Source organism: Sturnira hondurensis, unplaced genomic scaffold (assembly GCF_014824575.4).
Source record: "Sturnira hondurensis isolate 20B ecotype Veracruz unplaced genomic scaffold, ASM1482457v3 Scaffold0007865, whole genome shotgun sequence".
NCBI lineage: Eukaryota > Metazoa > Chordata > Mammalia > Chiroptera > Phyllostomidae > Sturnira > Sturnira hondurensis.
The window spans coordinates 1186508-1210287 of record NW_028080496.1 but is presented as its reverse complement, the minus strand read 5'-3'; the positions used below and the strand labels follow the sequence as shown (position 1 = coordinate 1210287).

Genomic DNA, 23780 nt, shown 5'->3' with positions numbered 1-23780 from the left:
TCTGTCCCCCCTGAAGGCAGGGCCACCATCCATCGTCCTCCTGCGGTGGAGAAGAAGCTCAAGGCTCCCTTGCCAGCCCCTGTGTCCCCGAAACGGGTCATAGTCTGACAGGCCACCTGGGAAAAATGAGTTTCCAAAGCACTGTCGCTGCTGGGGGTGGGGAATAACCCAGGACCGAGAACAGTGAGGGGCCACCACCATCCTTTGCTTGGGGAAGGACACAGTGGTTCCAGAACCCAACAGGGGTTGTCAGGTCACCGGGAGAGGGACGCAGAGGGACACAGCTACCCCCAAACCGTGGCCAGGCAGGGAAGGAGTGAGAATAGACCCTGTGCCTCCACTGCCCCGCCCCAACCCAAGGCTGGAGGGCGTGGCCCTGGGTGATGTTGTCCACAGAGGTCACCCTCCCAGGGCACAGCGGGGGGAAGGAAGGGCGGACCGTAGGAGGCTAACCTGCACTGGGCCCTGGGTGTCCCTGCCAACAGGTCTCAGGGCACCACCTCCTCCCCGGGTCTGCAGCCCGCCATCCACCTGCGGATTTTGGACCAGCAGCCCCCAGAACCCCGTAAGCTGTGTCTGTAAATCCGATCCCTCTAATACACACATGTTTCAATGGTTCCATTTCTCTGAGAACCCCGACCTGGGTGCCATTCTCTCCCCGATTCCGGGGAAAATGTGAGGCCTGGGGTGTCGGATCAGAAAACTGCGCAGAGACCCTCGGCCTCTCTAGTGAAAACAGATTATTGCCGTCTCCCAAGGCAGCCGCACACACCTTGACCCACCGAGTCGATGCAGGGACAGGAATGGGTGGATGTCACCCTCCATGACGAGGCAGGGCTCTGAGTGTGGGCACAGAGCACAGTGGCTTTATTTATGACTGGAGGAAGGACCGGCCTACGGAGGGGCCCCCGGCCCCCGGGGTGGGGTGGGGCGGGGGTCCAGCCCTTGGCTCCGGGCGCCAGAGAGAAGCTCACGCGGGCGAGAGAGAGGGCAGGATTTTCCCAGCACACTGGCCAAAGCCGACGCGGTAACCGTCCCCCTGGCAGTGTCCTGGAACACAGGAGGACAGGGGTCAGCAAGAAGCCCCTGGGCTCCCTGGAGCCAAGGCCCAGGCCGCGCTGGCCATCACACAGCTGGGCCCGCCACGGGAGGGCGCTGTCACAAGGACAGATGGGCGTTTCAGGCAGAAGACTAGAAGCTTGTCGGAGCCACAGGAGCATCTGCGGTGGAACTCCAGGCCTGTCCCCCAAGTCAGGGACCCTCAAAAACAGCCCAAGGATGCTCCACAGCTTTTCATGTGGCCTTGGGTTCAAACCCCAGGTCTGCAAATTGGCCTGAAGCAAGATGCCCGGGTTCAGAGCCTGGCTGCTCCGCCTACTGGCTCCATGACCTGCGTCCCCTCTGAGACTCAGTCTCCTCATCTGTGAAATGGGTGTAATGACAGTAAGTACAGCCCAGGACTGTGGAAGGAAGAGGAGGAGGAGGGTGTCCCTGTCCTCGAGGTGGGACAAGAGTTAGAAAAGAAAACCTACAAGGTGCTGAGAGGTGCGTGGGGGACACGGAGGTAGGAAGGAGGGAGCATCTGAGCCGGGAGTGGAGGGGTGGGTAGGTGTTCCCCAGGGAAGGCGGATGAGAGGGCGTGCCAGGCAGAGGGAGCAGCCCGTGCGAGGCAGGGACGCAGGCGAGAGAGGCATGTGCTGCATGCGCTGTCGGGCGGGGGCCCCCCCGAGAAGCCAGGTTACGGCGTTTGCGCCTCATCTGTCCCTCTGGCCCAGGAGGTACACTGACACCACCCCTCCTGCTTCCTGAATGCAGGCGGCGACTGCACCCTCTCACTTCCCCTCTTCGTCCTGGTGGGCAAAGCTGGCCGCCGCCTCCCTACCTCAGTGGGCACAGCGGATGCCCGGACACAGGGTCTCCGCCCTGCCAAGTTCAGAATGACGGGAACCTGGCATTATTTTGTCGTTCTGCCAAGGGAGAAGAGGGACAGAGCAGGACCCCCGTGGTCCTTCTGGTCTGGGGAGAGTCAGATTAAAAGCCTGTGGTAGCCAAGCTGGGGCGCAGGACAGAGTGAGGAGACAGAGCCCTGGGAATGCCGGAGTGGGGCCAAGCAAGGCAGATGGCGGCCTGCAGGCGAGGACACACAGCCAAGGAGACACAGCCGTGGGCTGGCCGTCCTCACCTGTGATGACGACTTCATCCCCGTCCAGCAGGAACTTCCTGGTCTGTCCGTTCCCCAGCTCAATGGCCTTCGTGCCCCTCCATGACAGCTCCAACATGGAGCCAAAGCTTTCTGGCTCCTTTAGAAGGGGACAGGGAAGCACGTGTCACATGGACCTACCTCTTAGTAATAGCCTGTCAGCTCCAGCGTGGCCAGGGCTCAGCAAAGCCTGGGAGCCCCAGGCAGGGGCAGTAGGCCCCATGTCCCCCCACGGGCCCTGCCCTGGTGGAACCATGACCGGCAGGGCCTCCAGGCCTGCACTCCGCCCCTGTCCATTTTGTTCGGGGCTCAGGAAGTGCCAGACTTCTGCTCTCAGAAACAAGAGGCCGGACCCTGAGGAGAAGACTGGCACACGCACCATCTCTGAGGCTCCGAGACTCTCCCCTGGGCTGAGAGCGGCATTGGGGGGAGGGGCCCCAACAGCAGGGCCTGCTTATCCTGGGAGGGTCCAACCACACACTCTGGCTGTTTCCCAACTCTCCCCAACCAGACAGACACGGCCTCCCATTCCTACTCCCTCTCTTGGGCTCTAAATTCGGAAAGGAAGACCCTGCTGCACCCAGACGTGGAGGAAGCTGAGCAGGACAGGGGTGTCAAACACACCCACCAGGGGCTGGAACCCCTTCTCAGGGCGAGCCGACACCTCCCCACCCGCAGCGGCGCGGGGAGCAGAGGAGCTCTCACTACATGACAGGCCCGGGGCAACGAGGTACTCACCGGCCCGCTGATGGTTCCGGACGCCAAGAGGTCCCCGGGCCGCAGGTTGCAGCCGTTGACAGAGTGGTGAGCGAGCTGCTGCAGCATTGTCCAGTGCATGTGCTGCGGGCGAGGGGTGCGGTGGGGCCGGGCCTCCTGCACGCGCTGCCCGCACAGCGGCCCCTCACGCCCACTCTCCCCGCTTCCATTCCGAAAGGACAGCTGTCCTACTGTGGCGACGCCCGGGGACCTTCACTGCTTGGTGCTAGCCCCGCTCCACCCCGCATTGTCCAAGAAACAACCCAGGGGCAGCCGGCCTCTGCTCGGAGCCTCAGTGCTCAGCCCGCTCCTCTGTCCATGATTACGCTCGGCCCTGTGAGCACCGCGAGCCTAGCGGAGGCTTCTTGTGAGCAAAGGCCTCGCAGATGTCCTGCTGCCCTGGGCCTCAGACCGAAGGGGCGTGTGCGGAGGGCCGACTGTAGGGGGCGGGGCCGGGGCTGGCTGTAGGGGCGGGGCCAGAACTGGTGCCACCTGCAGAGGCCCAGATGGGGCATCTGCCCGCGCCTCTCGGTGCCCAGAGCTTCTTAGATTTGCCACCCCTGGGGCCACGGGGCTCACACGAGACCTACATCATTTCCCCAAATGGATGCCATTCCCCTGATGCTGCCAGGAAGAGACCCCCTCCTCCCTCCCTCCCTCCCACAACCAGCCTGCCCAGCTTCCAAGCTTACCTTAAAGTTGGACTTGCATATGGTAGCTGCCTGGCTCATTCCTTCTCCTGTTGGAAAGACAAGTAACATGGACAAAGAGACTCAGCTCTTCCTCAGGAAGGAAGAAAACCACCTGGTGAGGTTAATTTTGTGGGCTAAGCTTCCCATGGCCCAACATGGTTTTGCTAAAAGAGCTCAAGAAATGATATTCTCGCAGGCTCTCGGAGCCGGGAGACCTCCAGGGAGACGTTGTAGTCCAGGAACGGAAAAGACATGCACCCCAGCGGCCGCCGCCTTCCCCACCGCCCCTGGACCCACGTATCCTCAGAATCCTTCTTAACACAACACTCCTGGCAGCCACGAGTCAACTGGCGCTAGTGTGCAAGGTGAATCCCAATTCTCATACCCCCAGGAGCCCTTTGGACAGCTCAGGCCACCTGTCCCGTGATGGGCACGGTGCCCCTTCACAGTTTATTTCAACAGTGTTTATTAAACACCCACTATACAGCGTGGGGACACAGTGTCCCTTCCCCTCCTCCTCCCTTTATAAGAACCCCCGTGTGTCTAAGGATGCAGCAGGTGACAGTCCCTCCCCCCGGCCCCCACCCAGTTCAGGAGCCATCCAGGCAATGGCACTTGGGCACACGTGCCCACCGACCCCAGGACACAGCCCCCAGCCCTGTGGCAGTACCTTTTAGGGTGACAGAGAGCTGGATGTCAAACATGTAGGGCCGGTCATGGCAAAGGTACGGCAGGGGCTTGGGGTCCTGCAAGGGCAGAGCACAGCACGGAGGGTCACTGGAAGCCCCCCCCCACCCCCCAGAGGACCTGAGGTAGAAGCGGCCCTGCTCCGGGGACCCAGCACCACCTCCCCGGACAGTGAGAGGTGAGGGTGGTCCAGGCACCAGGAAACGAAGCCACAGGAGGGGCATCGGCAGGTCACAGGCATGGGGGTCAAAGCGGAGATGTCCCAGAAAGGCAGGAGTGGAGGCCCGGGGAGAGCGGGCAGTGAGAGGGCCACTGATGGGAAACGGAGCAAGGCCCGTGGCAAGAAGGGATGGGTGGAGGCAGGTGCAGCTGACAGAGGCTCGAAGCCCCGACCAACGTGGGACCCTAGGCAGAGGCGGCTCTGACGGCTCTGAAAGCCTGCGCTTAGGCCAAAAGCAGTGTTTTCCCAAGGGCGCCTTGCTGGAGTCGAAAGTGGTATACGACATAATTAGTGTGGTTGGGTTTTTAATAGTGATGTGTTTCTTTTTATGGTTCACTGGGTGTCCAGGGACGCTGGCAGGGATTCAACGTTCCTGTTCCGAACACGTTATTTGGGTTTTGAAATGGAAGCTGTTTTAAAGAAAAGTGTTCAGAAGTGGCAAGAGGCGTGAAGACTGCACGCAGGTGCTGCTTGGGGAGGGCGGGTGCAGAGGGAAGGGAAAAACCGTGCCCTGAGAACACACAGAGGAGCACGCCTGGAGGGGACGTGGGGGGGGCCGGGACGGTGTCTGGGTGCAGGAGCACAGAGGGAGGTGGGGGTGGGGGCTCGGGGGAGGTGTGCAGGACGGACTGGCACCGGCACTGCAGTGCTCTAGAGATACAGGACAGCTGGGACACATGTGGGACAGCTGGGACAGCTGGGACAGGTCACATGCCAGAAGCCCAGGAGGGGGAGTGTCTAGGAAAAGTAGGGGCTGCCGGCACCCACCCGGAGGAAGGCACGGGCCAGGGCATTGGCCCGGGCACTTGGTGAGGCCTCTGGAGGTGATGCGGGTGGGGGACTATGGCTGAACTGTGATGAGGCCCCAACAGATGTCAGGGCTCCAGCACCAGGGCCTGTGGTTGTCCAGCTCCAAAGTGCGTTCCACCAGTTGGTCTCCAGGGGCGCCATTGTGCAGAAAACAAGCTGACAGCTGACAACCCGTCCAGTGCCCCGCCCCCAGGGCCCCCAACCTCTCCAGCAACCCCGGGAGGTTGTGCAACGCAGAGGCACCACAGGACCTTTTCTCTTGCCAGCCAGCCGCACCCCCTGGCCTCAGGGGGTTCTGACGCTTACAACACTTGTGTGTTTTCCCAAGAACTGTGCAGGGGGCTGGGCAAGCTCAAGGCGGAGGTCCTACATGGGCACACCGACAGCCCAGAGCTCCCAGCAGGTGGGCGAGCCGCCGCAGAGCAGAAGGGCCAGGCTGTGGAGCTTCCTGCGGAAGCTGCCTGCGCTCACCTGCTCCGGGTTGGGCACCACGAAGGGCATGAGGGCATCCATGGGCACCACCCATGGAGATATGGTGGTTCCGAAACTCTTCCCCAAGAACGGCCCGAGAGGGATGTACTCCCACTTCTGAATGTCTCGAGCTACGGGAGAAGGAAGGGCCGAGCAGGGCTCACTCGGGCTGACTGGGGCCTGGTCTCGAGGCTGCCACCTCCCCCTGACCACACAGCACAGACACCCAGCAGAGCCTCCCCCACCCCACGGCACTCTGGCCCCCACCAGGCCATCTCAGGACCAAGGGCCGGCAGCACTGAATGCCAAGGACTCAGAGTCCTTTGAGGTCACTGAGCCAGGTCAAAGGAAACAGGATGACCAAAGGGCAGGCACGCTCCTCACACCAGGAGGAGCACACCCCTGGGCTCAGTTAGGCAACATCTTCCTCCTGCGTGTGGCGCAGGCGCTGAGACAGGCTCGGAAACGGAGCTGCTGGGTGTGAGATCCTAGCTCAGCAACTACCTGCGCCTCACTGCCTCCCCTGTAAGTGGGGGCGGTAACAGGGCTGGGACCTGGCCCCCACAGGGCGCTCACACCGGGAGCTCTGACGTGAGAGTGTCCCAAACGCCCGGTCTCCACCCAGAGCAGACCGTGCGCACTGACCGCAGCCTCAGGCCGCCCAGCACCCCACACTCACCACTCCAGTCGTTCATAAGGACCATCCCAAAAATGTGCTCATGGGCCTTGGAAATGGGGATCGGCTCTCCAAACTCGTTCCCAGGGCCTACAAAGAACGCCTGCCGAACAGAAGAGCTGATTAGAATCTGGGGCTCGCCTGGCGCCCCATGTCACTTGCTTGGAGGGCGAAGGTCAGGCATTTCCAAAGCAAAGCCAGAGACCATGACAGCCCAGGGGGGCCTGGCAAGGCACCAAAGGGGCTGCACCTGGGTGGACGGATGGACGGCTACCCTGGGGAGGTGGTGAGCGCCAGCCCATGACCTCTGCACAGCCCCAGAGCGGCCCCTGCACACTGAGCACAGCAGCCCTGAAACCCCCTGCAGCCTCTCCACTCCGTCTCTGTCACCCCACACACCTCTGCGTGGCAGGGGCTGACTGTCACATGAACCTTGCGGAGAATGAGCGTACTGGGGTTTGTGTTCATGCACAGCCAAAGAGCTGCCTCCAAAGCACAGCCAAGAGCTGACGGGGCGCCCCCTGCCCCCCAGTCCTTCACCCCCACCTGCCTTGGGAGAAAGGCAAGGCCAGCGCTGGGACAATGACTGTCAAGAGCACAGAACCGGCTAAGACATTTGCAAAACCGGAGTCACAGTTTTATTTGCTCTTTGACAGTGGCTAAACCTCACAGGTTTTCCACCAGGGTAAAAAAGACCTAACCCAAGGACACCAACTCAGAGCGAATCTTCCCACCTCCCAGTGCAGATCACTGGGGGCCTGCCCACCCCTGCCTCTTCCCCATCTGCCCTGTCTGCTCCCCGATGTGACCGACCCTGGCAAAGCGCCTGCCTGCGGAGTCCTCTGTTCGCCCAGAGGAGCCCCTGCTCCCTGGGTCCGGGCTGGGACACCTGCTCTGAGGTCCGCCTGGCACTGTGGCCGCCACAGCAGGGGGCAGAGGGCTGGAGGGCCTGGGGGACCACTGGGCAGTGCCCACGCATGTCCTTCCTCCTGACAGAGTCCAAAGAAATCACCAAACAGGACTGCGCAGACTAGAGAGCTCCGACCAACCCAGATTTCCACAGCTGTGGCTCTGAGGGGGTCCCACATCTCTTCCCCTCCACCTGCTGTGAGTGGACACCCAGAGCTTCCCTTGGTCTCGGCTACACTGCAGGTGCTGCTGTGAAGACCCCCCCCCATCAGTATGCCTATACCCCCCTACCGTCCAGCATGCTGCCGTCACAGCGGTATAGAGCCAAGAACACACCGAGGCCCCGCTTACCATTTCCAACTCCATGTCCAAGAGTTTGCAGGGACCGTACACCGGAGGCTTAGCTGCAATAACAGCAGAGCAAGAGGCTGGTGTGAGTGGCAGGCCAGGGCGCTCATGGCGTGGAGACACAGAGCCACAAGGCCGGCGGCCTGGACGCCGGGGCACTTACAGTCATCGGGTCTCATCTGCCCCATGGGCCTTCGGATCGGGGTGCCGGACACCACGATGGAAGAGGCGCGGCCGTGATAGCCCACGGGCAAGTGCAGCCTGACGGGGGGAGGCAAGAAAGGGCGGGGTGTCAGTGCTCTGGCACGTTGCAGAAGGCATTTCAAGATTCCTGAAAATTAATAATGAAAAGGGAGTCGACGTGTATACATGGCCCACAGACCAAAAGGCATTTCCTCACATCCATCAATAAGCAAGTAGACATGCAAATTTGCTCTGTACATACAATGGAATATTGCTCAGCATTAAATGAGAAGGAACTTCTGACACCTGTGTTGACACAGATGAACCCTGAGGACGTTGTGCGAAGGGGAATCAGCCAGATAAAGAGACAAAACTTGACTTTAGCAGACTGAGACTGATTTTGGACTGCTGGCCCCCAGAACTGTAAGAAACCCTATTTGTATTGTTTTAAGGCACCAAATTTGTGGCAATTTGTTACAGCAGCAACAGAGAACCCATACAGTGCGTATGAGGTCCGTCCAGAAGGGATCCAGCCATGCAGTATGAAAAATAGAGACATTTAATTGAAGGAGACACAAGAAACATTTTACACAGGACAATGATACTTCGGTTCCCTTCCAAGTAGGCACCTTGGGACCTCACACAGTTCTCCCAACCGCCATCCCCATCATTTTTTTCCTGAATCTCACTGGTGCTCTGAAATCTCCTCCCTTTCAAAGGTGACTTTAGTTCTGGGGAAAGCCAGAAGTCACAGGGCACCAAATAGGGGCTCTAGGGGGGGCTGAATCTCCTGGGTGTACAAAGTGATTTATACAAGGTCTATCCAGAAAAAGTCCAGCGTTGTTACTACAATGAGAATGGCTTGCATGACATCGACATAACCTGGCAGCCAAGGAGAGGGGGCTGGAATGTGCATGCGTGAATAATGATGACTTCGCTGCACGACTCAGTCGGCATGGTACACACCATTGAGTGAGCACATATACTGTGTGGCCATTGCGTTCAAAATAACTGAGCCAGTACAGCAACGAATCTGCGTCAAATTTTGTGTTAAGCTTGAACATTCCTCCACAGAAACTGTTGGGATGATTCGGAAGTCCGCAGCTATGGGCAGCTGGTGATGGGCAGCTTCTTCACGACCACGTGCCCGCTCATGCATCACAACTCACGCAGTTTTATGGTGAAACATCAAATCACCCAGGTGATTCAGCGCCCCCTAGAGCCCAGATTTGGCACCCTGCGACTTTTGGCTTTCCCCCAAACTAAAATGACCTTTGAAGGGGAAGATTTCAGAGCACCCGTGAGACTCAGGAAAATACGATGAGGCACCTGATGGCGGTTGGGAGAACTGTGTGAGGTCCCCAGGAACCTAGTTTGAAGGGAACCGAGGTGGCATTGTCCTACGGACAATGTTTCTTGTCTCTCCTTCAATGAATGAATGTCTCTGTTTTTCATAGCACGTGGCTGGATACTTTCCGGACAGACCTCCTGTATTACCTTTACACTCTATGTACATTACATAAGCGAGGCCCAGCTGCAGGCTGCCTTGTACCAGGCATCTCGATAAAGGTCTAATCCTGCAGAAGGACATGGGCTACGGCTGCCCACTGGTCCGGAGCCTGCCCACGGCCAGAGTCCCGCGTACCTGCCCACCCGCCGTCCTAGCTTGTCTCGCAACCTTGGCCTTTCTGCTTAACCTCTCTGCTCTCTCTCCCCTTCTTGTCTTCTTCAACCAGGTTCAAATAGACACATTCCCGCCCCCTCCACCTGGCGCGGCCCATCTGAAACTCTCACCGAGAGTTGAGAACTGCTGTGTGTGCTGAGGGCGCCTGGCGGGGGGGTGGGCAAGTGCCACTGTGTCTAAGTAACTGTCACCTCCAGAGGACAACACGGAACGAAGGGGTAGGGGTCTTAACTGGGGCAAGGGCCTTGGTCTGGGCACGAAGGACACAGCTTCTGGCCTGTGGGTCCTCACGTGGGTCAACCCTTGTCTGAGCCTGTTTTCCCTCCTGTGAAATGGGCTAACAACGGTCATCACCTCGGCCACCCCGTGGAACGACTGGGAGGGCCAAATACAAGAACGTAGCTCCCACTCTGAACTGACCACAATTTGAGATGCACAGCATGGGGAAGCTGTGAGGACCCTCATTCATCACAGAATTGTAAGTTGACGAATGCTAGGGTCTAGGACTTGCCCACAGAGCGACAGTACATTGCTTACAAATGAGTGATTCTGGAAAGGTCTTAGTGACTCGGGGGATTTCATTCCACCCCTGGCCCCCCATTCTCTAGGTGAAAGAGCTTCAGAGATTGTCCCATGGTCCCAGCAGGTCCAGAGTGGTGCTGAGAGACCGGGGACGAAGGCCATTGTTTGCAGACGCATCACGGTCATCACTGTTTGTCGCTGAACTGATTCACTGAACCCAGCAGGCACTGGGCAGCCCCCGAGGCAGCATGCGGCCGCAGATGGAAAGACAGACTCGGAACTCATCAAACTCTGGCCTGGGACCTACCAATTGGGCATCAGCGCCTTCTCCTTGTCCCTGAACATGATTCCGACGTTTGTAGCGTGCTGCCGAGAGGAGTAGAAGTCTGTGTAGTCACCTGCAGAAGAAAGTCACAAAAGAGTCCATCAGGGACCCAGACACCTCAGGACAGAGAAGGGACAGTCCAAGCACCGGGACAAGAGGAACAAGGTGGAGGAAGCAACAGAACAAACTTCCTCTGCATCCGGTTCTGTGGGGTGGCAGGTGGGGGCGCTGTTGAGCACACAGCCACTACATCTGCGCAGCCCCAAAGCTCAGCAGAAAATGCATACAAATTAGTCTCACTAAATTAAAAAAATCGATTTCAGAACTAAAAAATCATTTCAGAACTCCCAACTGAGAAACAAATAATAAATAAGAGCTCTGGCCTTCAACATGGCCTGAGTCAGTGGTGGGGAGGAGGGGTGACAGCCCCAGAAACCCTCCCCACCAGGAAGTACCGCCCAGCCACCCTGGCCCACTAGGCCATTTTGCGCATGTCCGAGTAATGAAACTGGACTCACCTATGGCAGCTGGAAGGTGCATCGTGGCAGAAGCCTGGGAGACGAAGGCACTGAAATAGAACCAGGGGCTTCAAGGTCAAGCACGTGGTGAAGTAAGGTTCCTACTCTGGTGGCCCTCCTGCAGCGTCAGCCCACACCATCCCAGAACCCTGCTCCTGATCTCCAGGGAACGTCTCCAGACTGGCCTGGGCCAGAGCCGGGCTGAAGTGGCCACACCAGGGAGGGTCTCCCCCCACTGAAGCTGAGATGCCTCTTCTTTGGGTCTGTGGTTCCACTCTAAGAAATGAGCTAAACTGCTCCTACTTTGGGAACTAGACAAGAACACGGATGATGCTGATGAGGAAGGAAGTGGGCCAGAGGCAAAGGGGTAATTTGCCACTTCTCTGAGCGGAGTGGTCCACCCTGAGCCCTCCCACCTACGTGCAGCCTGGGCAGGGGTCGAATGCGGCCAAGGCAGTGCTGTGGTGACTCAGAATGGCCCTGACTACCACACTGGCCTCGTCTCTCGCCACCCACCAATATCCACATGCCCCTCACCGCTTCCGAAGTTCCGTGTCATCTCGGAGCCGAGATTGAGTGGCCGACAGCAAATTCTGCAAGAAAGCTCTTGCCTCCTTCCAGGCGGCCTGACCCAGGCCCATGAAGCTGTTGAGAATTGGCTAAATAGGGAGAAAGAAGGTCACATACAGGAAAGTGCTGGGCAGGACCCGTCCTGTCTACAGGAGAGGCTGGCCTTCCTTCCAGGGCCCTGCCACACTCATCTCCAGGCCATTGAAACTCTCAGGACTTTCACTCTTAGCTCTGTCATCTGGCCATCAGGCTGGGGAAAGATGTCACCTTTCCTGATGGGACTCAGCCGCTCCTGGACTTGCACACGACCAGCAACGGCTGGGAGCCGCCATCTGGGTGCTGCCAGTGCAGCTTGGCCCGGCTGGCAGTTAAAGGCGTCTGTCTAATAGAGGCACGCTCCAGTCTGCAGGTTATCGAAGGCTGTGCACATCCCCGTCACATAAGTTAACAAGAGGTTTCTCCGCCAGGGAGACATGGCAGAAACAGCACTTGTGGATTCTGAAGCCTGGGTTTACAGACCCAGATCCTACACGTGTAGTCATGTGACCAGGGAGAGTCATGTGTTGTTTCCTATTACCTCCTTACCCATCCAATGAGGATCCCAATTCTTATGCCAGAGGGGTGCTATGCAAAACTCCCAGCACATAGGAGGCACTCAATAAATACCATTCTGCTTCTTTGACCGACATACAAGACGGGAAAATGCACATCCAAGCACCCGGCCATCTCCAGGGAAGTAAACTCACCTCCTTCCCACAGGTATATGTACTGCAGGCTGACAACACAGAGGGCAGTGGGGCCACCTGTCCCTTCCTCCCAGGCCATAGCTACAGGCCTGCAGGGCCACTGAGATCGAGGACAAACCCTGTCACCATGTCCTACCTGATCAAAGACATCCTGGTGTTTGGAGAGGACAGGCCCGGTGAAAAGGTGCTTAATGACACTGAGGTCCAAGATCTGGTCACCAATGGCCACGCCGATCCTTGGTCTCGGCTGGGAGGAAGGCGGCATGGTTAGCACAAGAAAAAGCCTCAGCTGGCCTCGGCCTGATTACCCAAAACGTCTGCGCACTAAAGAGCCCGTGGGTGCCCCTGTAGATGGCCCTCTATGGAGAGAGAGAGCGAGGAACAAACTGGATCCTCAGGATGGAGCCCCAGCTCCCTGTGTCTCCCAATGGGCTGAGCTGCCTGCAGCGATAGCTCCAGACGAGGCCTGGAGGCGCTGGGCCTTCTGGAACGCCAAAGAGGCTGCATCCCCGCCCCAGCTCTCTTCTGTGGGCACTGGGAAGGGGCTGTCTCTCCCAGGCATCCCCTGTGGCTGCCCCCGCACATTCTCACAGGAAAACAGCAGGGGGAGGTGCCCACGAGCTACGCTCCCAGGGGCATTCATTCCAGAGCCCTGCCGGAAAGCCAAGGCCCGGCTCCCCACCTGCCTCTCGCCAATGTTCCTGTCTCATCGATTTGTAGTTCCACAAACAGTGAGGGCAGGACCGATGCCAAGGACAAAGTGTCAGCGAGTGCCCAGGGCAGTCCTGCCAGCTGAGAGGTGGATCACAAGTTAATATTAACTATGTTAATAGGATTAACCATGTGATAAACAGGTTAATTGGCCTCCTATTGTATTTTCTTCCCTCCAGAGATGGAGAATGGAATGTTAGCCTTTGGTGTCCTTGCAACATCTGGGTTGTGAAACCCCCAGCTGACTCTTCTTGACCAAGGCTCTGGCACTGGCTGCAGGGTGGCCCACTGACCCTTGGGGGTCAAAGGTCACCATGGGGAATGGGAACCCTTTGTCCAGGAAGGGGGCTGACTGCCAGCAGCGTCCTGTGGCCAATGCTTCCTGAGCACCGTGGGGTGCAAGAGGAGTCTGGGGGTTCTCTGGTTCGTGTTTAAAGTTGGGAGCAGACATCTAAGCAAGACGACCACGAATAAACCCACCCAGGGTCCGTCTCAGCCCCATTTGTCAATAAGCCCCCTCTTCACAGATTTCCTTCTGTTTAATCAGGGGCACCGACCTCTCTTCTCTGAGATGGTCCCATAACAAAGTGACGACAGCCACCACAAGATCTATCCAACGTGAAGAAATCAAAATTACACCTTTTTTGTGTGTGTCAGATCAGTAAAAAGCACTTGTATTTTTTGCGTGCCCTGACGTGAACCGGCTGAAAATCGCCGACAGAAGTAAACAAGTGAAAGAAAGTTCAGTTCTCGCCCAAAGGGCTCCTTCCGGTCACCAGCGAGGCGGCCCACGCCCGCGGACCACCCGCCGCGTGGAGCCCCCAGCCCTGGGGCTCCGAGCCGCCGACAGCACGGGCCACTGGGGTTCCGGGCCGGGGTGGCCTGAGAGAAGGGGGCACAGGACTTCCCTTTGCACTTAGTCCTCACACAAACCTGCAGGGGCCTCTAGGGCGCGCGAAGTGAAGTGGGCAGTCCCTTCCTTGTGTCTGACATTAAAAGGGAATGAGTTTCCCCTCCCGCTCCTCAGGAGACAAGTGGCCCGGTGGCCTCCCCGCCCCCGCTGCCCGCGGCTCCTCAAGCGGTGACCCCGCATTCCTCTGGGACGGCCCGCGGGCGCGAGGTCAGAGCAGAGGGGAGAGGGGGTCCCGGGTGAGGGGACCCGCGGGAGGGGACGCCGGCCTGCCCACCCGCAGCTCACGTTGCCTGTGGTGGAGAAGACTCCGTAGGGCAGGTTGTGAATGGGGAAGTCCGAGTTCTCGGCCACCGGGATGAACGACATGCTGACGGTGAAGCCGAAGCGTTCCTGTGGAACCAGCTCTCAGCTCAGCCCCCCTGACCTGACGGACAGGCCTCCACTGATCACGCTTCCGGCTCCAGCCCCGCCCCCTGACCACTCCCCCCAAGTAACCACGCCCCTCAGCGCCCCCCCCCCTTCCCTAGATCCCCACCCCCCTTGAGCCCCGCCCTCCGAGACTAACTTGCCCTGATGGTACTGGCCCTGACGCTGGGGCCGTCTCTTTCTGCCTGCAGCTCCGTCAACACCCAGCGAAACACCGGGCACGGAAGAGGTGCTCCATAAATACTTAAGTATAACACTTCCGACTGAGAGCATCCCAGCACTAGGCAAGGGGCCCCACTCCATGCCAGGCCAGGAGTTCCCACCCAATACACACAGGCTGATAATGAGAGCCCAGATGATAAAAGCCATGTAAAACCCCAACTCTGAGCACAAGGTGTGTGTGGGGAAAGGGTATAGGCATACGATGGTTAACGGGAGAAGTAAGATTTTATAGTTTTAAAATAGACTTGCCAACCCACTAATTACATATAGTGTCTGAAAGCATGAAAGCTGTTCTGTTTTGAAATAAAAAAACATTGTAAGTAACATGCAGTCTGTTCTTCTCCTTTTGGGAAAGAGGGTGTGTGTTGATCATATACATTACAAAAATGATAAAAAATAAATTAAAAAAATAATGCCCATAATCCCACCAACCTACAGCTGTCACATTTTTCTGTTATTTTGTTCATTTCTTTGTATGCACAGGTCTTTCCCATGTTTGTGAACTTTTACATAGAGGCAATTTTTCAGGCTTTCCCCACATTTTTCTCTTGAACACTGTCCCTTGTGTCCAAACAGGCTTCATTGTTCTCCTTTTCACTGGCGGACGGGGCTACGGTGTTTTAGATTGTGTTAACAATGGAGCAGGGAAGATCTTTGCTGTGAATTTGCTCTGTTGGCCAGGATCTGCAATGTAATTCTGAATATTAGCAGTGAAGTGGGCAGTCCCTTCCTTGTGTCTGACATTAAAAGGGAATGAGTTTCCTCTCTTTAGAAGGTGCTTGCTTTTTGTTTGGTTTTACACAGAAACTATCAGCTTAAGGAAATTCCTTTGTATTGCTAATTTACCAGGATGTTTTTAAAACATAAATGGCTGCTAAATTCTATTACATACTTTACCTGATTTGGTTGTGATAGTCCTAATGATTTTCTCTTATTTTAATCTGTTAATGTGAAATTACATTTACAGATTTTAACACTAAACCACCACTATGTACTAAGATAGGACATTTGAGTAATTAGTAAACAAATTTAAACCTAGAACTTTGTATGGTAAAATAATGTTGTCACCTGTTTTCATATTTTCTGTTTAAAAAAGGATGGCTGCCAGGTAAGTTTGAAACCACAGGGCAAATGGCCTTTTGAAGGTCTTACACTCCACAATTCTCCAATTGCTCTGTTTGAATTATTTCAGTTTCTCTCATCCCACCAGAAAAAGTCACTTCGCCTAGGTGATGATTCAGTGTGACAGAGCGCAAAACAGAGAATCAGCCAAGAGCTAGAAAGTCTGACATCTAAGTGACAGAAGTTCCTGGCTTTTTTTTTTTTGAAATTTTATGAGTTTGAGCCAAACTGACCACACATACCAGGAAGCAAGGTCTGAGATGCTCCCAGAAGGTCTTGGCTTGAAAGAAATACGGACATCTTCAGCTTAGAGGAATGTAAGATCATGATGTATCACTATGACATTAGTCAGAGACACATGTGACACGAACAGGAGTTCTCTGACAAAATTAGTGAGGCAGAAAACCACAGGGCACGGAATCAAAACCGACCACCAGAAGAATAAGAGAAAAGGCAATCCACTCGATTGTTAAGGTTTTCATTTTTATTTAATCAAAGACTGGTGGATAAACATAAATACAGCACAATTACTTCAGATCATTCTTCATATCGTACACACAGACAGATGAACCTGAAAGAAATCTGCAGTCAGCAATGAAATGCATACAGCTTTTCCTTCCCTTGCTCAAAAAAAAAAAAAAATTAAAAACACACAAACTTAGAATCTCATCAGCACACTCTCTCCTGTGACAAATGATTCAGACATAAATAGTGGGTGCAAAGAAACTATGTGCTAACATATGTATAACCTTTGTTAATGAAAAAACAGAAGCAGCCATAGTGATTAAGATACATTCAGTTACTGGTAACTAGCTGTGCCCTAGAGGGCATTATCCAAAGAGAGATCGTGCTGCAGAGAAAAGCTATATATACACACAATGAAAAAATAAACCGCAAGATTAACGCATGCATGTTTAATACTGGAAAAATCACAGCCCTCCAAAATTTCTCCCTGTTTGTTATAAAAGCCCTCTGCACTCAACTAAAATTAAAATGATCTTAAAAGGATAATACTTGTAGTTTACTTAAGTCTTTTTAGCCACAGAAACTGCAATGGAAATAAATGTTCAGAGTCATTTTCAAAACAAAAACAAAAATCTATTCTTCCGATGACATGCATGATTAAAAGGTCTATGCGAGATACAATGCTCTACATTCCCAATGACTAGGAAAAAAAAACCTCAAGTCAATTTTTAGTTTGCAGATGGTCAAAGGATTTTGTATTCCAGCAGGAGTTCAAATCTTCTGGATCTTTTCGCCAACAACTACTGGATTTTCTTTTCTGATTTTCTCAGCAGCATCGGCTTTGTAATTGTAAGAGCAATTGTGTACATCTGAGTAACGGTGTACACCACAGTAAACATTTCCACACCGGCATTCAAACCCTGAAAGGGATTAATACACACACCTGAGTTGGATGCAAGGTCTAAATATTAAGTTCCTTAGCATAATTAATATTACATAGATCATGTATTTAGGGCGACAATCTAAACCATCATTCTAAACAAGCAGTTCCACAACCCAGGAACATGCTACACATTCCCAAAATTCGGTAGCTGACAGCTTCATACCTTGTACCCAGTTTGTACCCGAGCAAGTTGTAACCACTCCCCTGAGCCCCGGTGCTCTGACCTACGGTATGGCCACAGCTCCTTCCCACTGAAAACAGCTCACTGCACTGCAACTGTGCCACCCTTCCCAAATCCAAATACTACAACGTGAAAATGTGCTTCCCGCCCAAAAGCAATCTTCAGACTTAACTAAGATGAAACGACCCCTCCGGCAGAACTGCTAACAAGCACCACGGCACCCACGCCACGGGCCAACAAGGTCCCATGGAAGAGTGAACTGGACTGTGGCTGGGAGATTAAGAGCACGGGGCCTGGAGTCAGGGGCCTAAGCTCGAATCTCCTGACTAACACAGACGCAAACTACTTAAGTCTCTCCGAGCCCCAGTGTCTGCAACTGCAGTTTTAGTTACTGTACTGATTAAATGAGGGATGTATTAGGCGCTTACCACACAGTAAACACACAAACAAATGCCACCTAGTTTAGAAAAATCTCCAAAGTTGAAGCCAAAAGAGAAATATAAGGAAGGTGGGCAGTCTTTACAGAAAACTGGTCCTGCCGTCCAAACAGGACTTTACGGTGTGAGGGAATTATTGGAAATGGAACACAGGAATCAGTATTTTAACACTGACATGTGCTGTCAACTTCCTTTACCATATTTTTTAACTATATAACTTTATATCTGTAACTTTTGAATGCCAAATGAAAAATGAAGCCAACACTAACCCCAGACTGACAGATTGGACAAGATGAAAATTAGTTAAGTCTCAGCCCTCCAATCATGAAGTTTGAGGGATACTGGGATTTAGAAAGACTACTTGATATTAAATATGTGTATTTTCAAATGTGTTATTTCTTCATGTTTGGATGGGCCAGACTTCAACATCTTTGATAATCAGACTGAAATCTCCTTTCCTCTTTACCTCCAACCTATTCCTTAGTCAGAGAAACCTTCTTAGAACATAACTCTGCTCAAAATCTTACTTGCTCTCTTCTCAACACAATGCCTGGCACACAGTAGATAAACGGTCCCCATTGTAGCTGCAACTGCTTCCCCCAAGCTGACCAGTCCACAGCATTAGCCTGGTCTCTGCGGTCTGACCCGACCGCCCCCGCCTCCTTCCCCACTCCTGCCCGGGACGTGCCCTGTCCTTTCCCTTCTCCATGTTGTCCTTCAAAAGGTCTTCCTTCTGGCTCAAATGGCCCTGTTTCCATCAGCTGTAAGTCCTGCTCATCTCTCAAGTCCCAGCTGACACAGTCTGCCTCCGTGACACTCTCCTGGATGAGCCTCTGCTCCTCCTCTTATATGAATCACTCACTCCCCGAATTCCCAAACCAGCCTCCCTGACTGCACTCGACGTGCTTCCTGTACTAAATACCCAAGTAGTATCTTGAACACTCTTTTCTCCCGGTGTTAATAACAGCCCCATCAGCTCTTAGACAGCACTCAGTCTGTATTGATTACCTACAGTGGGACAGCGCAAGGCTAACTGCCTTCCGTGTATGAGCTCCCGGAACCCGCACAGCCTATGATGAGCCCTCAGAGCTCACCGAGCCCCGACCCCGCTCTCTGACGCAGCCTCCGGCTCCTTGGAGGCAGGAGCCGCCTCGCCGCCCTTTGAAGCACCTGGCACCCCGACCTCACTTGGCTAACACTCTCAAACTCGGCCCAAATGATTTTTTAAAAGAAAACTATTCATTTCACTTTTAAGTATATAATTAAACCTCCTTTTATTTCTTTAAGAAAATTCAGAAGCTGAAGCATATCCAGCATTAACGCTCATGGAAACAGAAACAATCTTACTTGAAGGCAGTAACAGGAAGCCAGGTGTCATTCTAAAATACAATCCTAATTTTGAACGATTTGAATTTAGCCCTTACCAGTCAGTCCCACTTTCTTCCTGCACAAGAAACAGCGATTCTTTTTCTGTTTTGGTTTTTCAAGAGACTTGCTTTGCTCTTCAGATGGCTGCTGTGCCGTGTCTGAGACGGAAGCTGACGAAAACAGGAAGGTGGAGAAATGCAGTTATTCCACGGTGACATCTGGGTGGTTGCTGTCCCCCACCCCCACTGATCTCTTGGAGGATAACTGAGGGATTTATTTATTCATGGGAAGACGCTCACCTTGAGGTACAGAGGGGTTTATGCAACATGACCCTTTCTATGAAACGTATGCAGGCACGCATGGAATGTGTGTGCACTTGTGCAGATAAACATACTGACACGTTTGCAGCATCTCTATTTTCTCATTTTTGCAATAATTGTGTATTTGATCAATACAAGGCATGTGCGCAGAGAAGAAAGTACTTAAATACTTCCTGTGTATCCTACGGGGGTGTGTAAGAAAATGGACTTATGCCAACTTCTCAGCATTGCTAATATCAGAACTAAGTAGGCTTCTCAGAAAAAAGGGCTGAAACCAAGATTCAGTAGAATACTAAGTATGGTTAAAATTTTCAGGATGTTTCACATAAAATCATTAGAATGTTAGAAACTAGACAAACTGGTGACATTTTATAATTAGAACAGTAAATGGATGCATGTAAGTGGTGAAACGCAGGCCAGCTGCACTACAATTCAGATCAAACTACCGCCCCGAAACTCAGGCGACCCCCCCCCCCCCGCTGTCACTAACTGCTCCGGCCCACCCGAGAGCTGTCACTGGACGCGACCTGCAACATGACCTGGCAGACATGACTCCTGGCTCTGAAACAGCGACTTGCCTTGGAACTAGCTCTCAGCCTCCCCAATGTCATCACGAGCCCTTCTCTTTCGGAACCCACTGCTCAGCCTGCGGGACTGCGGCAGGCCCTCTGCCCACAGCCCGTCCAAAAGGCCGTCCTCTGTCCTCGTCATCTCGTCTGGGTTGTCTCCTTCTTCTCAAGGCCAAGCCCGAGCGCCTGCCCTCCAGGAAAGCCCCGATTCGGTTCCCTGCAGCTTCCCCTCGGACCACCCTGAAAAGTCCCTGAGCACCACCCGGCAGTGCCGACCAGCCCCTCTTCAACCGAGAAGGCCCACACTGCGGCCTTAAGTGACAGCCTCAGGGGGTGCCCTCCACTGTGTAGATTTTTGACTCCCCACTCACCCCAGGCTAACTGCCGGGCCCCTCGTGGTGCTTCTCATCCTTCCTTCTCCAGCCTCGTCTCCCACCCTGCCTCCCGGATGCTGCGTGCTCCAGACACACCGAGGACACGCTGTTTCCCTGAATGTATCGACCCCCTTCTACCTTCGGGCTTCTGTAAAAGTTGCCCTTTCTACGGGGAATGCTTCTTCCACGCCCTTGCCCCTTCCTTCACCTACAGTGTGATTACTGCACACCCAGACATTCTGGGAGACAGTGCTGGTAAAGTGTACATTTTATTTTTGAAACAGAATATGGACACATAAAGCCCTTCGTTTTCTGTAACTAGACATTCCTACAACGCAAGCTCCATGCAGGCAGGGCTACGTGTCTTGCTTACAACTTTTCCCCAGCACCTAGAAGAGCTCTAGGTAAGGCCGGGCTGCGTGCAAAGAGCTTGGAAAAGCTTTTCCTTGCGATCCAAAAAGAATCTATTATATTTATTGTCTTTGAACTCTGTACATCATAGTATCTGATCTGTTTTCCCAATCACATTAAAATAAACTGATATAAAAATATAAAATAAAATGATATAACTAATAATTTACAAAGGCAGTGACGACACCATCGTAAGATCTTTAACAGAACTGGTTTGCCTACTGAGACACGAACTCTGCGTGGTCTCTGGAGATGGAGAAGTGAGATGCTGCACTTACCTGCTGGGCAGACCAACGCTACCGCAGACCGCAAAGGCCTTTCCCGGGGTGAAACCCAGAGATCTGCCTATGCGGCTTCTCTGTAAATGAGGTGAACACGCAACCCTCCAAGTTCTGGACCAGTGGACCTGAAAGCAAGGGCTCCAGTGTGCGGCCCGTTAATGCCCCCACATTCCCATAAGACTAGGGGAGCCTCGGCTCATCTGACACTATTGGCTGGTGGCCTGAAATGAAAGAGTCACCAAATGAATTCACGGGCAAGATGTCAGCCCATCCTGCAAAAGTCTCCGACTCCCAGAAAGGACCTGTTTCCTCAGTTTCTATGTGAGATTTAAGGCCAAAAAGCATGCCCGATCACACTGTGTTATGCGAAAGGAAACAATTCAATCCCTGAAAAGTGCCATTCAGTGGACTGAAGGCCAAAGGACCATAATCTCACTGACCCTGAAGCCAAAATAAGAACCGTGTCCTAAAAACAGGCAGTTTTTCATATTTTCATATTCTGGAACGAGAACTGGAAGGAGTTTGCCTGCTTGTTAATGATCAATGACAGGCGGCTGCCGGTGCTCCGGCCACGGGTCCTAAAGGGCCACTGGGGAGGCCACTGCAAGGGCACAGCGTCTGCGAAACGCACCGCCTGGCACTTACTAATTTGAATGGGAACGGCAACTAGACAAAGTCGACCGGCCTCTACTTTGAATTCACTTGCAAAAGCACCAGTCAGGTGAATCAGTGTCACTACCCACACACAGCATCACACTCGAGAGCAGCTCTGCTCTGGGTCCCGTAAAAAGGACGGAAAGGAGGGGGGAGGGAGAGGGGACTTTTCCAGCTTTAGTCCCAACACACACTTGCCTGGAGCGGCCACGCCAGCAACTGCAGTTCTCCCCAGTTCCCAACTTTCATCTTTTCCTACCTGTACATTTTTGCCCTCAGTTACTTTTCCAGCAAAAAGCCCTCTCCGCTGTGCCTGTCCTTCATAGACACGCAATCACACAGCAGGAGCCTCCTGCACCCAGCTTCTTTCATTGAGCATGTTTTCAGTTTGTCCCTGCTGCAGCGCGTCCAGCACGTCACTCCTTCCAATGAGTGAGTGACAATCCCGTGCATGTGGACGCCGCGCTGGGTCCACTCATCTGCTGATGGCCATGTGGGTTGTCCCTGCATAGTGACAGTTATGAACAATGCTCTGAGCACGGTCGGTCAAGTTCCCGTGTGGCCATCCTCAGGCCGCCACCCCAAGGCCTGGGTTGCTGCAGCCTGCAGTCAGTCCTCCGCCAACCTGGTTCTGCTTTTCCTAGACTGTTTGGCTGTTCTCACCCACTCTTTAAAATCAGAATAAATCTCATGTTTAATCCACACAGCTCTCCTAAAGCAGTCCCAAGGAACTAGTTCTCTGTGATTGTCTGAGCCACTGATTCAACTGGCCTGTTTGGACTCAGGGACCCTCGGAGAGGAGAATTCCACTCCCCGCTGCCGCTCCATGCCGGACGATGACCCAGCTGCCCTAGAATGCTTCCGTGATGGCGAGCTCACCACCTCGAAGAGGATTTCATTCTGCCGTTGGAAAGCTGCGAGATTCTCTTACTGTTAACCTGCTCTGATTCCCAAATCACTGGGGCATCACAGAGTAAAAATATCCTTTGTAGTTTACAAAGCGCATTTCACCTCCATTAGTTCACTGCCTTCCAACACCCTATAAGGTGGACATGGTCCTCAGTCTCCTTTAAAAGTAATGAAAATAAGGATCAGAGAAGTGGGGGTGTTGAGACTTGACGACAACAGAACCTCTGGACCCAACCCGATACCCTATTTACTGCGACCCCGTACCTGAGGGACTGAGAGGTTCAATAAAGAGCTGAGCATGTGGTTGAACAGGACAACCAAGTGCGACAGTTTAGAGTGCCCCAAAACACGAGATTTTTTTCGTAAAGTTAGATTTTGTAAGTGACACTGTGTGAGATACTGTTATTTGTTAAATTACAAGAAAACCTAATTAAATGAGAAACATGCTATACAATATGCTAAATTCTGGGTTAAACGTGAGGAAAAGCTTTCAGAGTCACAAGGACAAAACGAAAGCAGTCCTGCTCACCTGGTGACGACCGATCCTAATTATGAGGAGAAAACCCACAGAGAAAAAAGCTGTTCCAAGGACACTGTTCTGAGAACTCCAGGCAGAAGTGTTAGAAGATTCTGGCTTAGGCACACAGTTGCTACGCATGTGCCCTCTTCTGCCTGGGATAGTCTTCCTGAGGAATGCACACGGAGTAAACTAAGGAAGACAGATAGATCCCTGGGCAGGTCACCAAACCAGCTGCTCCTACTCTGGGAACAGAGCGGGGCTGGACGCGGCGTCAGCCACACATCCACACCCCAGCCCAGGGAGCGACACAGCTGCTTCTGCAACCGAGAGTCACGTGCCTGGGTTCCAGGTCCAGCTCAAATGACCGTGGCCTTGAGCCGAAGGCCTTTTCTCCCTCTGTTTGTTTTTGTCCATCTCCCACATAGGTGGGAAAAAATTCTCTGCCTTTGTTCCTGCCGAGTACACTTACATGTAATGAAGGTGCGGGTCTATACACAGATCCACGCCTGTGTGCAAGTTTTCTAATAAGACATTCTTAATTCAACAGTATAAACAAGACATTTTTAAAAACTAGGCTCAGAGATTTTACACACTGAAAACAAATCCTCTCAAATGCAGATGAAAGTCACAGCAGATT

At 53.6% G+C, this 23780-nt stretch overlaps 2 protein-coding genes and 1 long non-coding RNA gene across 12 annotated transcripts in view; 1 reads left to right on the top strand and 2 right to left on the bottom strand.

Moving 5' to 3' along the window:
* Window positions 1-14314, bottom strand: part of LOC118991887 (fumarylacetoacetase) — a 111740-nt gene extending 97426 nt beyond the window's left edge. For 3 of the 4 annotated variants that reach the window (XM_037053476.1, XM_037053478.1, XM_037053477.1), the window contains exons 1-13: window positions 14227-14314; window positions 12454-12564; window positions 11539-11660; window positions 11002-11051; window positions 10466-10556; window positions 7933-8030; window positions 7773-7825; window positions 6516-6615; window positions 5837-5967; window positions 4319-4394; window positions 3649-3695; window positions 2939-3040; window positions 2183-2300 (exon numbers count right to left, since the gene is read on the bottom strand). In XM_037053476.1, coding sequence (XP_036909371.1) covers window positions 2183-2300; window positions 2939-3040; window positions 3649-3695; window positions 4319-4394; window positions 5837-5967; window positions 6516-6615; window positions 7773-7825; window positions 7933-8030; window positions 10466-10556; window positions 11002-11051; window positions 11539-11660; window positions 12454-12564; window positions 14227-14307 — 1180 coding nt within the window. In that variant the 5' untranslated portion in view covers window positions 14308-14314. Of the gene's footprint in view, window positions 1-840; window positions 1051-2182; window positions 2301-2938; window positions 3041-3648; window positions 3696-4318; window positions 4395-5836; window positions 5968-6515; window positions 6616-7772; window positions 7826-7932; window positions 8031-10465; window positions 10557-11001; window positions 11052-11538; window positions 11661-12453; window positions 12565-14226 lie in introns of those variants that run through there. The other variant, XM_037053479.1, reaches the window with a different exon arrangement.
* Window positions 2078-12049, top strand: LOC118991890 (uncharacterized). The gene is made up of 3 exons (XR_005067494.1): window positions 2078-2163; window positions 4989-4990; window positions 12039-12049. It is a non-coding gene; the product is annotated as an uncharacterized LOC118991890 (long non-coding RNA).
* Window positions 14315-16175: 1861 nt separating the features above from the next.
* ZFAND6 (zinc finger AN1-type containing 6) overlaps window positions 16176-23780 on the bottom strand; it is a 48132-nt gene continuing 40527 nt past the window's right edge. For all 7 annotated transcript variants that reach the window (XM_037053481.1, XM_037053482.1, XM_037053486.1 and 4 more), the window contains exons 5-6: window positions 19162-19275; window positions 16176-17096 (exon numbers count right to left, since the gene is read on the bottom strand). In XM_037053481.1, coding sequence (XP_036909376.1) covers window positions 16948-17096; window positions 19162-19275 — 263 coding nt within the window. In that variant the 3' untranslated portion in view covers window positions 16176-16947. The remainder of the gene's footprint in view (window positions 17097-19161; window positions 19276-23780) is intronic.